The following is a 20,154-nucleotide window of genomic DNA, read 5'->3' on the forward strand; positions in this document are numbered from 1 at the left end:
AGTAGCATTCTAACGTTTAAAATTCTTAATGTTAAAAGGAAAGGTTTTTATAAGTGCCTATATTTAAAATAAAATATTTTTCATAAACTTACTACAATTTTTTAGTTTTCAAGTATTCTATATAATGACGTGAATAAAATGGAAATGTCGTATTTTATGAAATTGTGGCTTAAAGGTGGAAACTAAAAAAAGTATTTTAAACCTGAATATTACGTCCACCTGGAGTTGTGGGACTTCTAACAAAAGTAGGAGTAACAAAATCGGGCAGCAGACCGAGTGTGAGTCAATGATAGTAGATATTTTGCCATCTCATCCTCTTCCAAGCATAAGCGGCGCAATTCTCTCTCCACCTTGCCAATCATTTTCAGATGACCTGTGATGAAACTATTTTCGTGAAACAGTAAATACTCGAACCACCAGTTTCAAGTCTGGATGACTTAACGAGATCAACTCCCTCCACCTCTATATACAGACTGATATACAAATATAATATAAATATTATTATAATTTATATTATATCAAGAATAAAATCTCATTACCGAAACGAATTAAAACTATCATAATAAAATAAATTATTTTTTTTTTATTTTAAATAGAAATTTCTTGTATTTATTTTAATCATAATCTATGCCGTTTTTCCATTATGTATACATATACGAAAATAACATTGTTATTTTCTAATCAAGAAAATTTCATTTCCATTTCTATTTCCGGATAAAATATAATATCAAATATTCCGAATAATTACAATAAAAGTTAATTTAGAAAATTACTTACTCTACTTGTAACCATTAATTTTAATTTTTTTTTTTTTTTATTGTTACTTATACATTTTATATTGAAAATGTAACAAAGAGAAAACAATTTATATTTTTGTTGATTTAATTCTTCTGTTGCTTCTGCTCTTGTACTTTCGTAAATCAGGTGAAATAATTGAAAATCTATTTCTAAAAGAAGAAAACTTAACATAAAAATTAAAGTTGATATGATCAGGCGTAGATTGTTCACAAAATAACATGAAGAAATAAGTACAGTTTTAGGAGAGGGTTCTTAAACTTAGTCAGTAACTACTCCTACAAGTACGACGAAATAGTCATGGAGCAATGATTGATATTATTATGACGTAAGCACAAAATTTTTATTGAATTCCAAAACATTTTAAAAACTTCATATAGAGGGACAGGATTCTACAAATTTTGTCGATCATCATGAAATAAAGATCATATAACTAGTTTTCTGTTATTTGGTAATTATAATTACCTATTCACTTCCAAGAAAACGTGTAGTTTTTTGAATTTCTTAATACGATTAGTACGTTTGTTTATTAGAAAACTTGTATTAAAGTTTCATTTATTGGGAAATTATTAGGAAATTGTAATAATTTAGATATCTATTAGAAATTAATAATTATAAATATTACCATTACAGTACGAAAACAGAATGAAATAATAAATCAATTAGAAATTTGATAAAACAAACTAAAGTAGAAATTTATACTCCTTAGCCCATTTTTTTTAATTATTTATGAATTTTATATCTTGATTGACCTACACAAGATCTCTTTAACCTGCATATTTTACGTATAGCACTAGTTTTCTTCAAAAAATAGAACAATATTTCTTTCTTAAATATTCTACTTTTAATTCTATCCGAAATGAAGCAAATTCTATTGCATTACAGATTTGATAGCGGAAAATTAAAATATAATAAAATTCAAATTTTATACAAAATATACTTAATTGATTTTGCCTTATACCCACAGAAATAATAAAAATGTATTTCATTTATTCATCGAGTTTTACGAAATTTTCTTGATAAAGTTTAATTATAAAAATTCGTGGGCATATAAGATATATATATACATATATGTATGTATATATAATATGTAATTGGGTAAAATAATTATTATTAAAATTTATGTAATATAAAAATAATAAGTATAACATTTACTCAAATATTTCTGAATACGTCAGAGTAAACGGATTTTGAATGAAAATTTTTGAAGAAAATTTGTTTTCATATTTTTTAAACGTCTTAATAACATGATTTATTATAAATTATGAAGTAAAACCGAATATTCCAAAATTAAGATGGAAATAAATAGAAAGTATATTTTATATTATAATTAGCTATCAATTTATGGTACGATATTGATTAAATACTTTTTCTGTAGCTTATAGAAACCAAAACGCAACAGTATATTTGAAAAGTTTTGCATTTCAATTACTGATTTATTCCTAAACATATTAATATTTTTGGAAGGAGCGTTGTAAATTTGTAAATATTCTAAGAATTTTTTGTTTTTGGATTCATTTATTTAGAAATTCTAATTTGAATCGTTATATGCAATAAAAAAATTTCTAGCTACTGAAATTTCGGTAATCGGTTTCACTTCTTATAACTTTTATATTTCCGTTCCCTCTCTCTTAATTTTTCATTATTTTTTAGAAAAAGTTACACCTCATGTTTACCATTCAATAAAGTTTTTCTATATTTATTTTTTACTAGACATTTTTCTAGTTTTTCACTATCGTATTTGATTATTGTATTACTTCCGGGTTTTTTGATTTTTCCATATGATTTAATTTTGAAAATTTAGTTGATTCTATGCCAAACGTTCATCACCAATTCTTATTCTATATAGAAATAATAATTTTTCATTCTTAATACAAATTTTATCAGGTGTAAAATATTATTGTTATATAATGTATATTGTTATATATAAAAAGTAAATGAAATGAGATCATTTTTTTTATTAACAGTTATAAAACCGAGAGCTTAATTCATTATCAATAATTTTAGTACATATTTACTAATTTTTAATTATTAATGAAATTTCATAATAATTGTAAAATGTTGTATAAGAAATAAAATAAAATATTATTAAATTTTTTATTAATTTTTTCAAATTATTTTTTTTTTTTTATTTTCTTATAGAATTATGTAATGCCGCATCAAAAATTCAAGCAACATTCCGTGGTCATCTAGCCAGAAAGCTTGGAACAACTGAAAATGGCAAATTAAAAGAAGAAGATGTTGATATACAGGAATTAACTAAAAAAGTTGCTGAAGAATTGGACATTGATTTAAGTGATCCGGATTTAAATGCTGCAGCAACAAAAATTCAAGCATCATTCCGTGGACATAAAGTTCGCAAAACTGATGGTAAATAAATAATTAAAAAATAGATAACAAAAAAAAAAAAAAACAAAGTTTGATGAAAATTTATAAACAAAAAAAAAAAAAAAGAAAAGCAGCACACACCCATTATTAAATAAAATTTTTAAAGCTAATTTAAATTACAAAATAACAAAAAAAAAAAAATTAAAAATATTATAAAATAATTTTAAAACAACCAATATGTATAGTGAGGATATAAAATATATTAATAAATTTAAAAAAATATTAAATATATTATATATATAAATATACATTTATAATTAATTATTACTAAATTTATTTATATTTATTAATATCAGTATACACCCCCCAAGAACCTTTTAAAATTACATTATATTCAAAATGAAAAACCAAAACCAACAACAACTACTACTACCATTATTTATTATACATATTATAACAATAATTTGGTCAATTTTTAAAATAAACATTCATACACCCATATAGTATATATATATATGTATATATATATGTACATTACAAAACTTAGCAAATTTGAGATATGAAGAATACCAATTTATTAAATACAATATTAATATAATTGTATATATACATATAATAAATGTAAAGCTATAATTATATATACACCCACATACACAGCAGCTACAACAAAAAAAAAAATAAATTTTACATAAATATTTAAAACCATTAAATTGATGTTAAACATAGAAATTCATATAACAAATAAATAGATACAACAGTATAACAGTTATCAAAGAAAACTGATAATAATAATCAAAATACAAACCACTAAATTAATGAAAATAAAACCATTAAAAAAAAAATTTTAGAAAAAAAAAACACATTAGTTAATTACTTAGATAAAGAAAAATAAAATGAGTAAAAAAAACAAAGAAAAATTTGATAAGTAATAAATAAAATTAAATTAAACAAAAAAAATGAGCAAAAAAAATAAAAATTAAGAGAGTAAAATAAGAGAACCCAAAACAAAGAAAAAAAAAATTAAACCAATCAAAATGTTAATTTTTAATAATGTTAAGAGATTTTAAGAAATCAAAATAATAAAAAAAAAACAAAAACAAAAAAAAAATAAATAACTTTTGATCAAACCAGCTTTACTTTTTTTTGAAAAGACATAAAAAAATATCTATATGAAATAATATTAAATATTTTCTAAATTATTAAAATGAAAAATATAACAGAAAAAAAAAATTGCATTTTACTATAAAAAAAATTTTTCAATATTCTTAATTCAATTGAGAAAAAAATTTTTCCAATATAAATTTTATCTTTATTTAGTTATAGAAAATTTTTTTTTAATTTTCTTTAAAAAAAAAAAAATATTTTAAAATTTAAATTTCAGTAAAATCCAATATGTTAACCACTAATAATGTTATCGATTTTCATTAGAACGAATTAAATTTCAAATATACTCTCAGAATAAAGAGTTATCTACTATCGTAACAATTTAAATTGTATTCAATATTCAAATAAAATTACTTTCATACATTGATGTGAGAGTGATAAATGTATGCTCTCAACATACAGTTGAACTTAACAGTTTAAGAATAATAATAAATAAAAAAACAATCAAACAATATACTCTCTTTTGAATATAAAGAACATAATTTCTTTATTTCATAACAATGAAAAGAGATAATGAAAATTTCAAATAATAATGAAGAGATAATGAGATTACTAACATTTTAAAATTAACATTTTTTAATTTTATAATATATTCTCAATTAAAGAAATTGAGGAAATTGATTAATATTGAAAATTATAAATTTATTATATTATACAAAGTTTTTTTTACATTTAAATATGAAAGAAGAGAATAGAAGCAGAGAAAATTTCATAATAGCTATTTATTGTTAAAACCATTTTATAAAATATAAAATTAACAAGAGCTATAAAATATTTTCAAAAATTTTACAATTTCAATAAAAATTTATTAAATATGTATTCGATAACAGACCTACAAAATTTTCAGGTTAAAAAATATGATTACCTATTGATTTTAATTAACGATTAATAACAATGGTTAGAATACTGAGAGGAATAATTTGCTGACATTATTAAAATTATTTAAAAATTGCCTACTTTTCGGGATTTTACTGAACATATAAACATTTTCAGTTTTAAAATACATATGTATCTATACAAAAATGAATTCATAATTATAAGCTTTACAATATCAAAAATGAAATAATAAACATGTAAAATTTTACAAAAGAACAAAAAAACTTAAACAATGAAAATAATAACAAAAAAAAAAATAAATAATTGAAATATAAAATAAAATAATTGTGAATTTAAATTTAAAATTCACAATCATTTTAATTTCATTTTATAATTTTACTTTTTTAATGCTCTGTGGTCTATAATATAAAACAATGTGTTACAATATAATGGTTTTTTATTTTTTTTCTTTTTTCACTCTTCCCAAAATTATAACTATATCATACATTTGTAAATAAAATGAAAAAACGAAATTATTTTTGAAGGAATCAATCGTAGGATTTTTAAAAATGAAAAGAAAAATTTTAAATTAATCACAAAACAAATGAATTTAGAATATATAGGGATAATTTCATTCTAATACTATAATTTATAAATATTAAATTTTTTTAAATTTATTTTGAATAATTAAATTAAATTGATAAATTTGAATAATTAAATTATTATTTAATGTGTAGAGGGTTGTTTTCGTGGAATAATAAAAAAAAAAATTGAATATAATTTTTAATTTAATTATTATTTATGCTGATCTATACAGTTATAAATTATAAATTATATTAAAAATAAAAAATAAATTAAATTAATTTATGATATAATTTTGTGTATATTATATTGTCATACACGTGGACATGAATATTCGCGAAAAGGAGGGAAAAATGAGTAAGAAAACAGACAAAAAGAAAAAAAAAATTAATAAAATTTATACAATTCGCAGTTCTATGATTTTTAGTAGTTTAGAATTTTGTTTTTTTTTTTTTATGTAGGGCGCCTTGTTTATTATCAAAGGATTCAGAAAAAAAAATAAGCATAGAGTAAAAGGGAATTCCATATAATTATATCAATAATTTAAGTCTCTTTAGTAACTTACAAAATTATTATATTTTTTTTTTTTTATTTTCATTTTGGAATTTTTTTTTTTATTTTCGGTTAACTTATTCCTTAATTTATTTACTTATTTTTTTTTTAGTTTTGTCTTAATATTAAAATTTTGCAAATTTGTTTATTTGGGAGAAGTTATGGCGCCAATTTTCACCATTAACCACACTATATATATATATATATATGTATATATACATAATATAATTCTTATTTTTATTTATGTTTATTATTAAAGGAATGTTTTCCCCATTGTTTTTTTTTTCTCTTTGTTCTTTTTCATTTTATTCATTATTTTTATTATAATTATTATTATTGTTTCTTGTTTTCTTATTTCTTCCTATACATATTATGTGTATAAAAGAAGTTTCAAGGACAAAATAAAAATATAAAATTTTTTTCTTAATCAAAACTGATTCTGATCACAAAAAAAAGAAAAAAATATACGTCTATATTCAAAACTTTTTTTATAACTTTCATTTTTTTCTTCCTACTATACTCGTAAAGGAAGAGAATTCAATAAATATAAAAACTACGAGTATATTATATATATATACATGTGTATAATACTAAAAACAATAAATTTATAATAAGATGTTTTTGAATCTGAGATTTAATAGCAGTAAATGTAAAAAAGAAAAAAAAGACAGAAAAATTTCCTCACTTTTTTTCTTTTATTCCATTTAAGGATTCATAAATAAACGACAGGATATAAAAATTCTGGTGATGTCATAATAACATATTATACATATATACTAAGTAAAATATATATTAGAATTTATCGGAGACCATATTCAAAATTCTATTTTTTTCAATACAAAATTTATATATAAGTAAATGTAGGAAAATTTTAATATTTTTTTTTTATTTTTTGAATGATAATAAAAAAAAAAGAAATTTATGTTCATCAAATTTTTTAGTTTTATTATTAACAGTATTTATTACTGTTATTATTTTTGTTCTTTTACCAGTTAAATCGTATATTATTCACATATTTTTTTTTATTTTATTTCTTTACATGTAATGGTATGTATATACACCTACACCAGTCTAAATTAATATGGTGAAATCTGTTCTATCATAATTATTTTGAAATATAAACTCTTTTTTGATTGATTTTTTTGATTTGATTAACGTACCACACGTGCTATTCAAGATCAAGTTCAAAAATTAAAATTTTTAATCAAAAAATATGACACATAACGACACTGATTTTATCCTAGTAATTCAGATCGGAATAACAAAATTAATAATTAATATGAAATCATGTTACTATCATATTAATATTGGGAATCTAGAATCGAAAGCAAAGTATTTTTTAAAAAAATTTCATTTATTTCTTATAATTTATTAATTAATTTTTATTATTATTGTTAAGGGATTAATTAAAAAACAATATAAAATTATTTTTTATGAATCTAATTTAAAATTTTCACAACACTATCGTGAAAATTGGGAAATTTTTTCTTCCCATCCTTATAAAGAAATTAATTCTTGAAGAAAAATTAAAATCATCCCCAATATATTCTTTTATTTTAACGAGATTTGATTCCTTTAAATATGAAATTGAAAACAAAAAAAAAAATTCAGACATTCCTTTACAAACACATTCATATAATTATACAAAAACAAACTTATATTACAAAATATAATAATATTAATAATATTAATAAATAAATATTTTAAAAATATACTAAATATAAAATAATTTTTCTTAAATTTTTATTAAATTTCCAGAAAAAAAAAAAAATATAAAAATTAATTATGAATAATGGAAAGTATAATTGTTTAGCAAATAAAGTGAAACAAGAAATTTTATTATTTAACAAAAAAAAATAAAACAAGAACATAAAATAAGAACAAAAAATAATTTATTTTCAATTCTAATATTATGAAAAATGCATCCTTGAAGGATAATTTATTAATAAATATTAAATAAATGAAAAATATTTGAAAAAAAAAATTGCTTTAAAAATTTATTAAAAATTTATAAAATAATTAACGAAAAATTAATTCCCATACAAAATTCTGAATTTTAATAAACAAAAAAAAAAAAAACTAATAAAAAAATATTACATGCATACATATACATACAATATACTTAACAAGTATATTGTATGATATTATACTGTATAGTGTCCTTTCTATACACATTCAATACACAAACAAACAGAGACACACACACACACACACATAATACACATATACAATATTTTTATTTTAATGAACAAAAAATTTTTAAAATTCAAAAAATTAAGACAAAAACAAAATAAATAAATTAAAAATTATACAAGAAAAATGAATGAAAACAAGAAAAATAAAAACAACAAAAACCAAAATAAAATTAAAATTAAAGGTAATCTTTGTTACTTATTTTTAAAAAAAAAAAAAACAAATATAAAATTTAAATCAATAAACTAAAATTAAAAAAAAAAAAAATTGAAAATTTGAAAAAGAAAAAAAATAACAAATAAAATAATATGAAATTTTTCCTATATTTATATAAAAAAAAAATCATATTATGTAATATTAAAAAATAAAAAAGAAAAAAACATAAAATAAAAATATTACTTAAAAAATTATACCTAATAAATTGAAAAAAAAGCATAAATAACACTCCCTGCCCTCCTCCGCCCTCCCCGCCCCCCCCCCCTTTTCCTTAAATTCTCCCATATGAAATTGTTAATTATTTGTAGTAGATAAACAAAGAATGTACTTTATTTTTATGATTCAAAAACTGAAATGAAGCTAAATAAAGAAAACGCGCACTCACAACTCTGACACTGACAGGAATCATTAATTATTCTAAACAAAAAACAAAAAAAAAATTTAATTGAATCTAAATAAATCAATGATTAAATATTTTAATAATTATAAATGAAATGCTTATTAATTTTAATTAGTTACTTTAAAACTATTGAAGTACTTGTACATTTTCTTGTAAGTACTTATATTTAATTACTTATATTTAAGTACTTTTAATTTTAAATACAATATTTGCTTAAAGTTGCTTAAATTCTTTTTTTGTTGTTTTTGTAAATGTTGGGTATAATGACGGGGGGGAAAAATAATACTGGAATCGATTACTTTTTCATTTATATATTTTATAATTTTTTAATCAATTGATTACTTTTATTTAATTTTGTTATTTTAACAATAAAATTAATTAATATTGAAATCTGTACAATATTTTTTTTAGAAAACCATAATAATTTATAACAATTTTCAATAACAGTTATAAATATTATAATAACAATTACCGATTACTTTATTATTAAAATTTTTTATATTATTATTGTTATTTTCTAATTATTTGTTAAAAATTATTTTAAAGTAAATTTTTAAAAAATAATATTCGATTATCAAATTTTAATTACAGTTATATTTTTTAATATTGGATTACAATTCGTATATATATATAGGCTTCATGGTACATTTGCTTGGTAATTGAATTTTAATGTAAAATTTAATTTTAATTTTGACGTAATTATGTATTAAATAACAGATTACTATACAAATGTAATCAGAATAAGTAATCAAAAATCTAGTATGTGAAAAAAATACGTCCCATAGTTACAACAAATCACAATTATAAATTGAATGGAAACTTTTTTTTTTGCTTAATTTAAAAAAAAAATTAAATATATTAATAATTTTAATTATTTTATTAATTAATTAATATTAATTAAATATTCACAATTTTATGATTTCCAAAAAAAAAAAATTTCCAAATTACCTTATTAGATAATATAAAAAAAATATATACATACCTATATATATTTTTGGAATTATTGCTGAAAAATTTATTCTTATTGAATTTTATTCAATAATTATATGTATGAGTATATAACCATATAATTTATATACATATATATAAATATAATATAATCAAATGAATATTAATATTACATCATTATATTAAATAGTAATCAATTTACACACTTTTACAAAATCATTCAAAATTGAATTGAAATCAGTATTGTTGAAATCAGAGTTTCATAATGTTATTCAGTATAACAGTTATTAATTTAATTTTATAATAATTATATTAAAGTTATTCATTCATTCTGAAAAAAAAAAAATAGTAATCTCGGTTACATGATTTTTAATAAAATGACAATTGGTAGACAATTTTTTCGAAAATCGAATCAATGAAACACACAATAACACTGTCATTGTACCCTCCAAATTATCGTTAATTTTTAATTTATTTTTAAAAATAAAAAATAATTAAAGAATAAATTTAAAAAAAAAAATTAAAAAAAAAAATATATTATTTAATATTTTAACTGATTACCCAATCAAAAAATAAACAAAAAAAAATAAAAATTAAAAAATAAAAGTAATTAAAGTAATTTGAAGAAAAAAAAAAGGAAATAATTATTATTACTAATTATTATTATTGTAAAATTTCAAAACAAAAAAAAAAACAAAAAAAAAAAACCAAAAACAATTAAAAATTGTAAATGAATTGAACTAGTTTTATTTGAAAATAAAAATTAAAAAAAAAACTCCAGTTATATCTTTTTTTTATTTAGTCTAGTTTTGGAAAAATTATTGTTCTCCTTCTAGCATAAAATTTGGGAAATTTTGCAGTTTCGGACATTACAAAAAGCCAAAAATCAAATTTCTCATATCTTTGGCGGCAATAACTTGAGGAGGTCGAGATAGAAAAAAACTTTCTTCTAACGAAATAAAATATTTGGTATAGTATCTAACGGCTCCTAAAATTGCAGACTCCTGTAATTTGCCGTCTAGAAGAAAAAGGATATGAAAAATTGAAAAAAAATAGTTTTTTAGATAATAGTCAAGTTTAACGGCCATTTTGTTTTCTTATAGTTCAACCACACTATGCTACGGTAGAAAAAACCCACCACTACTTTTCTATATTCGAAAAATTTACAAAATATTTGTGGTTTTCCTACAACAAATTTTAAAAAATTTGAATTTTTTGAACTTTGATGGGCTAAAATTTTAGAAGAGGAAGAGTGAGAACGATTTGTATAAATTTTCTTCTATGGTAATAAGTTTCTGGTAAAAAAGTATACATTTTTACAGCATAGCTACATAAAATTTCCACTTTCTGTTTTACAAAAGCTGTAAAAGTTTAGTAAACAGATCCACACCGACGGGCAGAGTGAAACTGATAAGGAATTTTTTTCAAATTTTTTTTTTGGGAATTCTAAAAAACAATCAACTAACTATTTAAATTATTTTAATTCAAATAGCAAAATATTTCGAATTATTGCATACTTTCAGGGTGCAAAAGAAAATTGAAAAATGCGTTAATTGTATTGTTCAAATCGATGCTTCAGTACGTTAAGATAAATAATTATACTTTTTGAAGCTATTGAAATTACCGACTTTTGTTTTTATAAAAATTTGGGAAGGGTGCGATTTCGGAAATATAAGGAACAACTTAATGAAGAAGAGGAGGAGATGCAGATGGAAAAACTATTTCTTCCAAATTTGGGCGGCCAATTTATCACGCCTAATGTTCAATTGAGCCGAGTCGCGTTAATATAAGCCATTAGTTGCTATTATAAATTCGCAGAATTTTTTTGATTATTCTAATATAGTAAAAATTCAAAAGATAATATTATTGGGAATTAAATGGGCTACAAATTTTAAGGGGATTATGGAATAATAAGTAAAAATTTTGTTTTAGTAAAATGAGTTTCTAATAATGATGTATTTGTGCATAAAGTTTAAATTTTCTATCTGAAAGGGTGCAAAATTTTCGCAACTAGACGATATTTAAAAATAAAAATTAAAAGAATTTTCTAGAATCAAAAAGAATATTTAAACAAAAACCTCTAAATCCCTTGGATTTTTGTTTCGAATAAACGAAAACGCATCATGAAAATGAGATTCAAGAATAAAATTGGAATGATTATAAGACATCAATTCCAAAAATTACCATGAAATACAAATAAAAATAAATTTCAAAGAACGTGACAAATTCTAAACAGAATATGAAAATTTGTGATTGATGCCGTTTACGATTCATTCCATAATCTATAAAAAAGCAAGAATGACAAAATCACGTTCAATTCTTTCACACTCTTAGAGAAGATCTATTTTCCAAAATAATTCGTAACCTTTATATTATTTAAAATACATTTTGTATATATACAAATCTTTCATTTTTATTTTCAAACACATATCTATTCATTGATTTGCTGTCAATATATATAAGCTTATAAAAATATTTTGTCTAAGCAAATTCTCCCTCCAAAAATATTTTATCTGTGTATTCTCCCTCCAGCCTCAAATAAACGGAAAAAGAATGTAAATGTTGAATAGTTTTGTTTTTTCGATAAATTGGTAATATTTAATAAACGTTGTTTCTTAGATTACATGATTGTATGTAAAATGAGCGTAAAAGTGTAAGAAATTCTACTATGTTTAGATCATTCCAATTTCTTTTGACAATAACTTTATATAAAATTTGTACAGATATCGTGAGGACTAATTAAAATTATCGTCATACTTAACATTGCTTATTATCCAATCAGCAACTACAAATTAAGCCAAAAAAAATCCCAAAAAGTTTTTGCCACGCTATATTTAATTTTACATCAGATTTAGCTATAGGCGAAATAAAGAATTAATACTACAATAATATAGAACGCTGGAAGGTTGACCGTCAATTTGGCTGGACAATAAGAGTATTGCAGTTATTTAGTTAATAATAAGGGCTATTGTTTGGGCTCCAAACGGAGATTTTGGCCCCCTTTTCTGCATGTGATAAATAAATATTTTCTAATCCAGTACATTCAAGGAGGAAATTATGAAACAAAAATGTTCTGGAAAAACGTAATTTAAAAGTTTATATAATGCAGCCACATAAAAAATCCAACCCCATCTAACAACCTATTAAACTCGTGTCAAAAATCAAGGTTTTCTCTTCTGTGTCACTGTTTTTAGGGTTTCTAAAAGGAGACAAAAATATTCTTTTTACTCTCTTCTTTAGATCCATATTTACTTAATAATCCATCTTTACATTCATAATATCTTAACAATTAATGAAGGCTATATTTATGTTGCGTGACTTTTAGGCAGATGTATGAAGTTTCAAATATAAATTGCTCATCATTGAGTATTAAATTACAAAAAAGAAAAATTAAGAATAACTTAGTATCAGTATGAGAATATTAATAAGCATACAGAGTGTCTTACAGTATTGTAGGGCTCTCCCTTTAAACCACAAAACTCCAGTTTTTTTTGCAAAACCGGCTACTATGTGAAATTGTACAACGGCAGTTCTAATAATAGTATTAAAGGAATATATCGAATATATTTTTTTGTTCAATAAAGGAAGGCAGCGGTAAGGTCTAAAATTTTTATGATAATTTAATATTTAATTTATTTTATTTAATACCTCATTTATACTACGTATTTCATTTTTTTTTTCATTAATCATTTCAGATTTTTATTTTTTACTCTAAATACTGTAAATAATTTATTATTAATAGCAGTGAATTTTTTTTTTTCAAAATATTACACTTAATATACGAGTAATGTGACGTAATCCATTTTGATTTAAAAAGAATAATATTTAAAATAAATACAAAAATAAAATTGAAGAATTATTCAAAAGAAAAACAAATATTTTAATAAAATAAATTATTGACAGTAGAATGTATTGATTTTTATTCATTTAAAGTAAAATAAAATTATTATTTCACTTTCCCGGCAACAATTTTTTAATGTTTAGGGGAATATAATACTGTAAAGATGCGAAATTTTTATATGCATAACAAATTTCAACTATTTTCGGATAGTTGGCTTAAAACTGTTATATAATTAACATATCAAACAACAAATCTTCAATATTTTAGTTATTATACTTGAAACTCCTGGACCGCAGAATTTCTGTACAATACAGCATTTCATCTATAAACTAATCCAACCAAAAGTGAGATGAATGGGTGAGATGAAAAGTTAAAATGGGCGAATTCATCCTTATATTATTTCATGATGCACATCATTTCTTGCTAGTGGAGATATTTGAGATTCTTTTTAATAGGGCACTTAATATTCTTAAAACCACACAAGGTTCTATAACAATATTGCAATAATTGTAATAATAATTTTACAATCAATTTTCATGGCATCTTTCAAACATAAATTTTTTACCAATTTTACATCTTGTTGCTAATAAATTGGATTTCTTAATCCTACATTTTATTTAATTTTCCACAGACTACTCGAGAAACTAAAATGCGTCTAAAATATTACCAAATATCTTTGCCAAATTTTTGACTTATTTCTAAATAGAATCAACAGTAAAATCAATAAAGAAAAAAAAAAATTTTTTTTTTTTTATTTTTTCTAGTTTCGTTTCCTTTTCAAAAGGATATTTACCCTTTTTTCTTTTAAAATATTTGCAACAAATTTCTTCTCTATTCTGCCAAGATATTTTAACAAATTGAAAATATAGATAAACACTGCATTGAATACTTTTTATAAGAAATATTTGAACATTTTGCTTTATTGCACACACACAGACACAAATATATTTTTAGTTTATATGCATAATATTCCAAGTGAATTAATATAAATCAAATTTATTTCATTGAAATTCTTTTATTGCATCGTATATAACGAGTACATTAACATTATTCTTACTACTGTGTTAAAGCAATTAAGTAGGTATACTAGCAACTCTTATTGTATTTATTATTTAATATTCCTACAAGATGTTGATGAAATTTTAATCTATTTAGAGTCTTACCTCTTCGAAATGCTATTAGACTTGGTTTATACTAGGGTTCAGTTGATTTGCTTCAAATTTTTGTTAATTCTTAAGAAATATTCAAAAAGGGCACCAAATTGAAATTGTACGTATATGACCATAATCTCAAAGAAACAAATTAAATTTCAAAGTAAAATAAATAGCAACAAGTAAATGGTACAAACTTTTGGAGCTGTGGAACCTATAATATAGAGATACAAATAAGTACTATTTTCTAAAATTCTTCCGATTGCAATTTTCAAATTCACCCTATAAATATGCAATGAAGATTATTTTCACTTTGAATTTATTCAAATGGAAGTGTTGTCCAAATTTATCTACATTTTATTTCCACATAAAAGATTTAACGATACAAACGGAAAATAGGAAAATTTTTTTTTTTTATTTTATTACAGTAAATGCATTTTATAATCTTAAATTTTTGAAAAAATAATGTTCTCGTTTCTTTTTATGTCATTTCATTATAAATCAAAAAGAGATTTTAATATCCTTTTTATTTTCATATTATAGGAAAAGGTTAAGGAAAGGATGTTAATGCTTGTTTAAAGAAACTTTTTGATGCAATTCATTTTTTTTTTTATTTCAAAAACCATTAAACATCATTTTGTGAAGAAAGTGATGTGGTAATACTTTAAAATAGAAAATAAAAAATAGTCATAAACTATACGTCACTTATATTATATACAGTGTGTTTCAGTAATAATTGACATAACATATACCATGGTTTAGGGCAGCCGTCGGCTAACTTTTGTAGATTATGGGCAAATATTTACTATGTGAGCATAAGTATGGGCCACTCGAGTTTCCTACATTACATATACTTACAAGAAAAATGGCATTTTCAACTGATATTATTAATTATTTTGTTTTGACATATAATAAATTTGTATGGAATCTTATGTTATTAAATCTATTATCTATGATTGAATTCTCAAAATTTTTTTTGAAAAATTTTAATAGTCACAATCGAATATATTTTTCTTCTGCAAACAGTATGATGGGCCACATTTTGAAGTTGAATGGAGCGCACTTTGACGACGGCTGATCTAGGGCATCAAGAAAGAAATAAAAATTTTTGTTCAGAACTAGTTGTCGAATCTCAATGTTTTTCGTGGTACAGTGATTTTCAAAAATTCTAACGAAATTTCAAATTGCCCAAATTTTAATACTAATTATAAATTTTAATGAATAGAAACTACATGCAATGCAAAATATGGTACGTTTAATAAAATTTTAGTCTTGTTTGTTTGCTTTTGTTTTGTGTCACACTTGATTAGATAGGAGGGACATAATGGCTGGATCTTTTAAGTTTTGAAGTTCCAATTTTTAAAATGAAATTTTTAATCGCTCAGTCCATTACTTTTTATTGAAAAATTTTTTCTGTCCATTGCTTTTTATTGAAACCTTGTTATTACACCATGAGTATCGTGAGGTAAATACTACAACTAGATAATTTGCAATTATTTTGGTTTAGAGATATTGACTTTTAAAGATTTTAGCAATAACAAATAATTTATCATGAAGACATCTAGTTTTGTCATTATTATTTTCTGATATTTTCGAAGCTTTGATATTGGTAGTAGATGAAAGAACATTCGATTTTATGACGCCTAGGTTAACTATCTAAAAATATAAAATTTTCGTGTTATCTACTTATAGCATAAACCTCACAGTATATAATGAACCTGTAAAAGAAATCAACTTCTAATTTCATGGCCTTAAAGAGTTCATTAAATCAAACAAGCAGATTGTTAAATTTGATTTTTACCAAAAATAAACCCAAAGGTAGCAAGCCAATATTCAAAAAATTATTGTATAGACTTTATAAAATATTACTGTCTATTATTAAGAGTCCTGTTACGTATACATTATATTTGAGATTACGTAAGGAAATAACAAAATGACGTAACAAAAAAAAATAATGACTAGTTTTAGTATTTTAAATGGTTGCCAATAAAGATAAAAATTTATTTTTACTTTAAAAAAAAATTGAATTTCTGCCAAAAATGTAATTTTCAACTATAAAAGGATTTTATTGTAATTTTAATATTTTTTTCTTTTTTTTGTCTAAATGTTGACCTGAGTTGACCGTCTTTATGAGATAGCCACTTCTAAAATATGAAAAAAAAATTATTGTGTTTAATGAAATGAAAAAGAAAAATTTTTAAATTTTGAAATTTTTTCAAAAAACATTTTGCTTTTTTTTATAAAAGCAATTGAATATACAAAAAATATTTTTATTATTAGATCTTCAATTTCACTGCATAAAGTGGCAATTCTCTGAGTTTTTTTTTTTACTGAAAATGGCTAATATTGTATTGAGAGTTCATCTTATGTTAATGGTGTAAGTATACAGTACCTTTACATTCACTTATATTCACTTATATTTCTACATTAAACATCCTGCCTATGAATGCTGTTATATACACAATTCATATTATTGTCTACATGTTTATTGGAAAATGTATAGCAACATTACTCTCTAATGAACGAATTTAAATTGATCAAAGCCGTCTCTTTCCCTCTCTCATTTTATTTTTTTTTTTACTCTGTCAATAATAAAAATAAATCTCAATAAATTAATGCAACATATTTCGTTGACATTTTCGTAAAATACTGCATTGAGTGCATTACAGGGTAAATTTTATAATATTTTTTTTCTATTTTATCCGTAATATTTTAAAGGATTTTTACATATTGAAGCGTTAAAATTATTTTCAATATTATGAGTGACAAAATCAAGGCATTTGTATTAAAAACAAATTTGATATGAAAAATAACCCTCTAGCAATAAATAAATATGCTCTACACACTTTGAAGTTTGTTATGTCTTCATTATATAATTGTGAATTTATATGGACATGGACACTCAGCAACATTTTATACAACATATACTTCATGAAAACTGTAGCTAATTTTGAATTAGCAATTTGATAATCTTCTGGTATTAAAAATCATATGTTTTGTAGAGCAACTAAAATAAATATTAAATTTCGTAATTTATTAAAAATTTTCTATGCCTAATAGTGTTCTTGGATCCAATGGTCTATATATTTCAATTTTGGTAAGTAAATTATTGTAGAATCAGTGAGTAAGCTTGATAATATAATTAATATATTTAATTTAATTGAAATTAAAGGTAAAAATTTTTCATACTAATTTGAATCCTTCAATCATACTTATTTGCCCCTTTTCGCTTGAAGTTTGGAAAAAATTTCATTTTCCAAATTAATTTATGCAACTGGCAACCTTATTTCCACTACAGTATGTTATAAGAAAAATCCACAATAATTAATGAGAAAAAAATTTTCTTAAACATTATTTTTTTTTTTGTGTGCTTTATGAATGAAAATATAAAAATCACGTAAATAAAAGTGGATAAATTCAAATAGATTATCACCTTTACCATAGAGAGTAATTATATTCCCATTTTAGTTTAGGAAATGGTCATCAGTTTAGAGGATGAATTTTTTTTTATATACATACTCGTAATAAATTTCTTTATGAACACAATGAATTCTTTCCGTGACTTACATTCGAAATAAAATTAGTTTTCGTGTGTATTTGTTATTTTTTTTCGTGATATTTTCGTCCTTAAACATTTAAAAAAAAATTGAATTGGTGTACAATATGATCCAGATACATTATGTACGGTGAAATTCTATTAAAAAATAATTTTGTAATTTGCTATGATAAAAAAAAATTTCATGCGAATCGAGTAATTTTTACTCAGTCTTTTACTATTTAGTATAAAAAAAAGTAATTGTAAGAGATAAAAGGATGATGGGAGGTAAAAGGTTTTTGATTCATTAGTTTATTAAATATCAAACATGAAACATTAAGTAAATATTTCCATTTTGTATGACTCAGTCTTTATATACAGGGTGTGTCGCATAAGGTGGTAAATAATTTCAGGGATGATTCTTTGATCAATTTCCAGCAAAAAATTGTACGGGTGGTAGGGGGTGCAGGACTTTTTTTGTAAATAAATAAATGCTTACGGGACCATGCAACATAGAGTTATCGTTAGGAGATTGTTTTACAGGTTGTTCTATATTTTTGGTTTTGCAATTAATTTGATTTGAGCCAAAGTTTTCGAGATACAGCTCGTCAAAGTAGAATTTTTTTTTACAAAACTCGAAATTTCTCGAAAATTTTTGTTATTATTTTTGTTTTTTTTTTTTAATGTACTACGATGAGATCTAAAAATTAACTCGGATAACTTTTTTCCTACCTGACATAGTTTTGCTAGGAAAACGTGATTGATCAAAGAATCATTCCTGAAACTCTCTGTATAAAAGTTTTCTGCAGTAATTCAATCAGACGTTTCATGAAAATGGATTTGTTCATATAGCCAAAAAAAATTTTTATCGTAGTTACGTAAACCACTTCTATAAGGCTGCTCAAATATAATTCTAATTAAGGGAATAAAAATAAACAATAAAAATTTCTCCATGCAACTGCAGAACTGATAGATAAAGAGGAAAAGGAACGGGTCAAGGAAGCAAAATTAAAAAATTTACATTGAAATTTGCTTGCGTGCGCTTTGCTAATTGAATCAACCATTTTTTATTTCCTATTCATTGAAATTCAAAAATTTTTAATTTAATAAATTCAAATTTTTTTGTTTTGCTTCTTCTCCAATATGACATTGTCTGAGTGTTAATTATTTTCTAGCTTGCTTGCTATATACATATGTATAATTTCAATGATGAAAAATAAATTTACAAAATTGAATATTATGCATAATTAAATTTTGTATAATTTATATAATAAATTTTCATTTAATTGGTGTTGTTAATCTAATTAAAATAAGAATTATAAAATATTATAGACGTATAAAATATACATTTAAGTGTAATTAAGAGTTTTAGGTATAAATTTTTTAAATATTTTTATCTATAAATAATTAATTACATTTGCATATACACATTCATAAAATTATAAATTTGTTTTTCAAAATAATTTGCATAATTTTTTCGTAAACAGTGTGTAGTTTTATAATATTTAAGGTATCCTAAAGTGAAAAACGTGCTCAGGAGCAGCTATCTGTTAATCCACAAACAATTCAGTAAAATTAAATTTTATAATTACGTTATAATTCCTTTGATAGAACTTTCCCTTATTTTGATAGC

At 22.0% G+C, this 20,154-nt stretch overlaps 1 protein-coding gene across 1 annotated transcript in view; it reads left to right on the top strand.

The window, feature by feature from the left end:
- Positions 1-10,613, top strand: part of LOC129614131 (neuromodulin-like) — a 170,705-nt gene extending 160,092 nt beyond the window's left edge. The window contains exon 5 of the mRNA XM_055528533.1: positions 2,938-10,613. Coding sequence (XP_055384508.1) covers positions 2,938-3,173 — 236 coding nt within the window. The 3' untranslated portion in view covers positions 3,174-10,613. The remainder of the gene's footprint in view (positions 1-2,937) is intronic.
- The last annotated feature ends 9,541 nt before the right edge of the window (positions 10,614-20,154 follow it).

Source organism: Condylostylus longicornis, unplaced genomic scaffold (assembly GCF_029603195.1).
Source record: "Condylostylus longicornis isolate FDR11 unplaced genomic scaffold, ASM2960319v2 ptg000101l, whole genome shotgun sequence".
Classification (NCBI taxonomy): Eukaryota; Metazoa; Arthropoda; class Insecta; order Diptera; family Dolichopodidae; genus Condylostylus; species Condylostylus longicornis.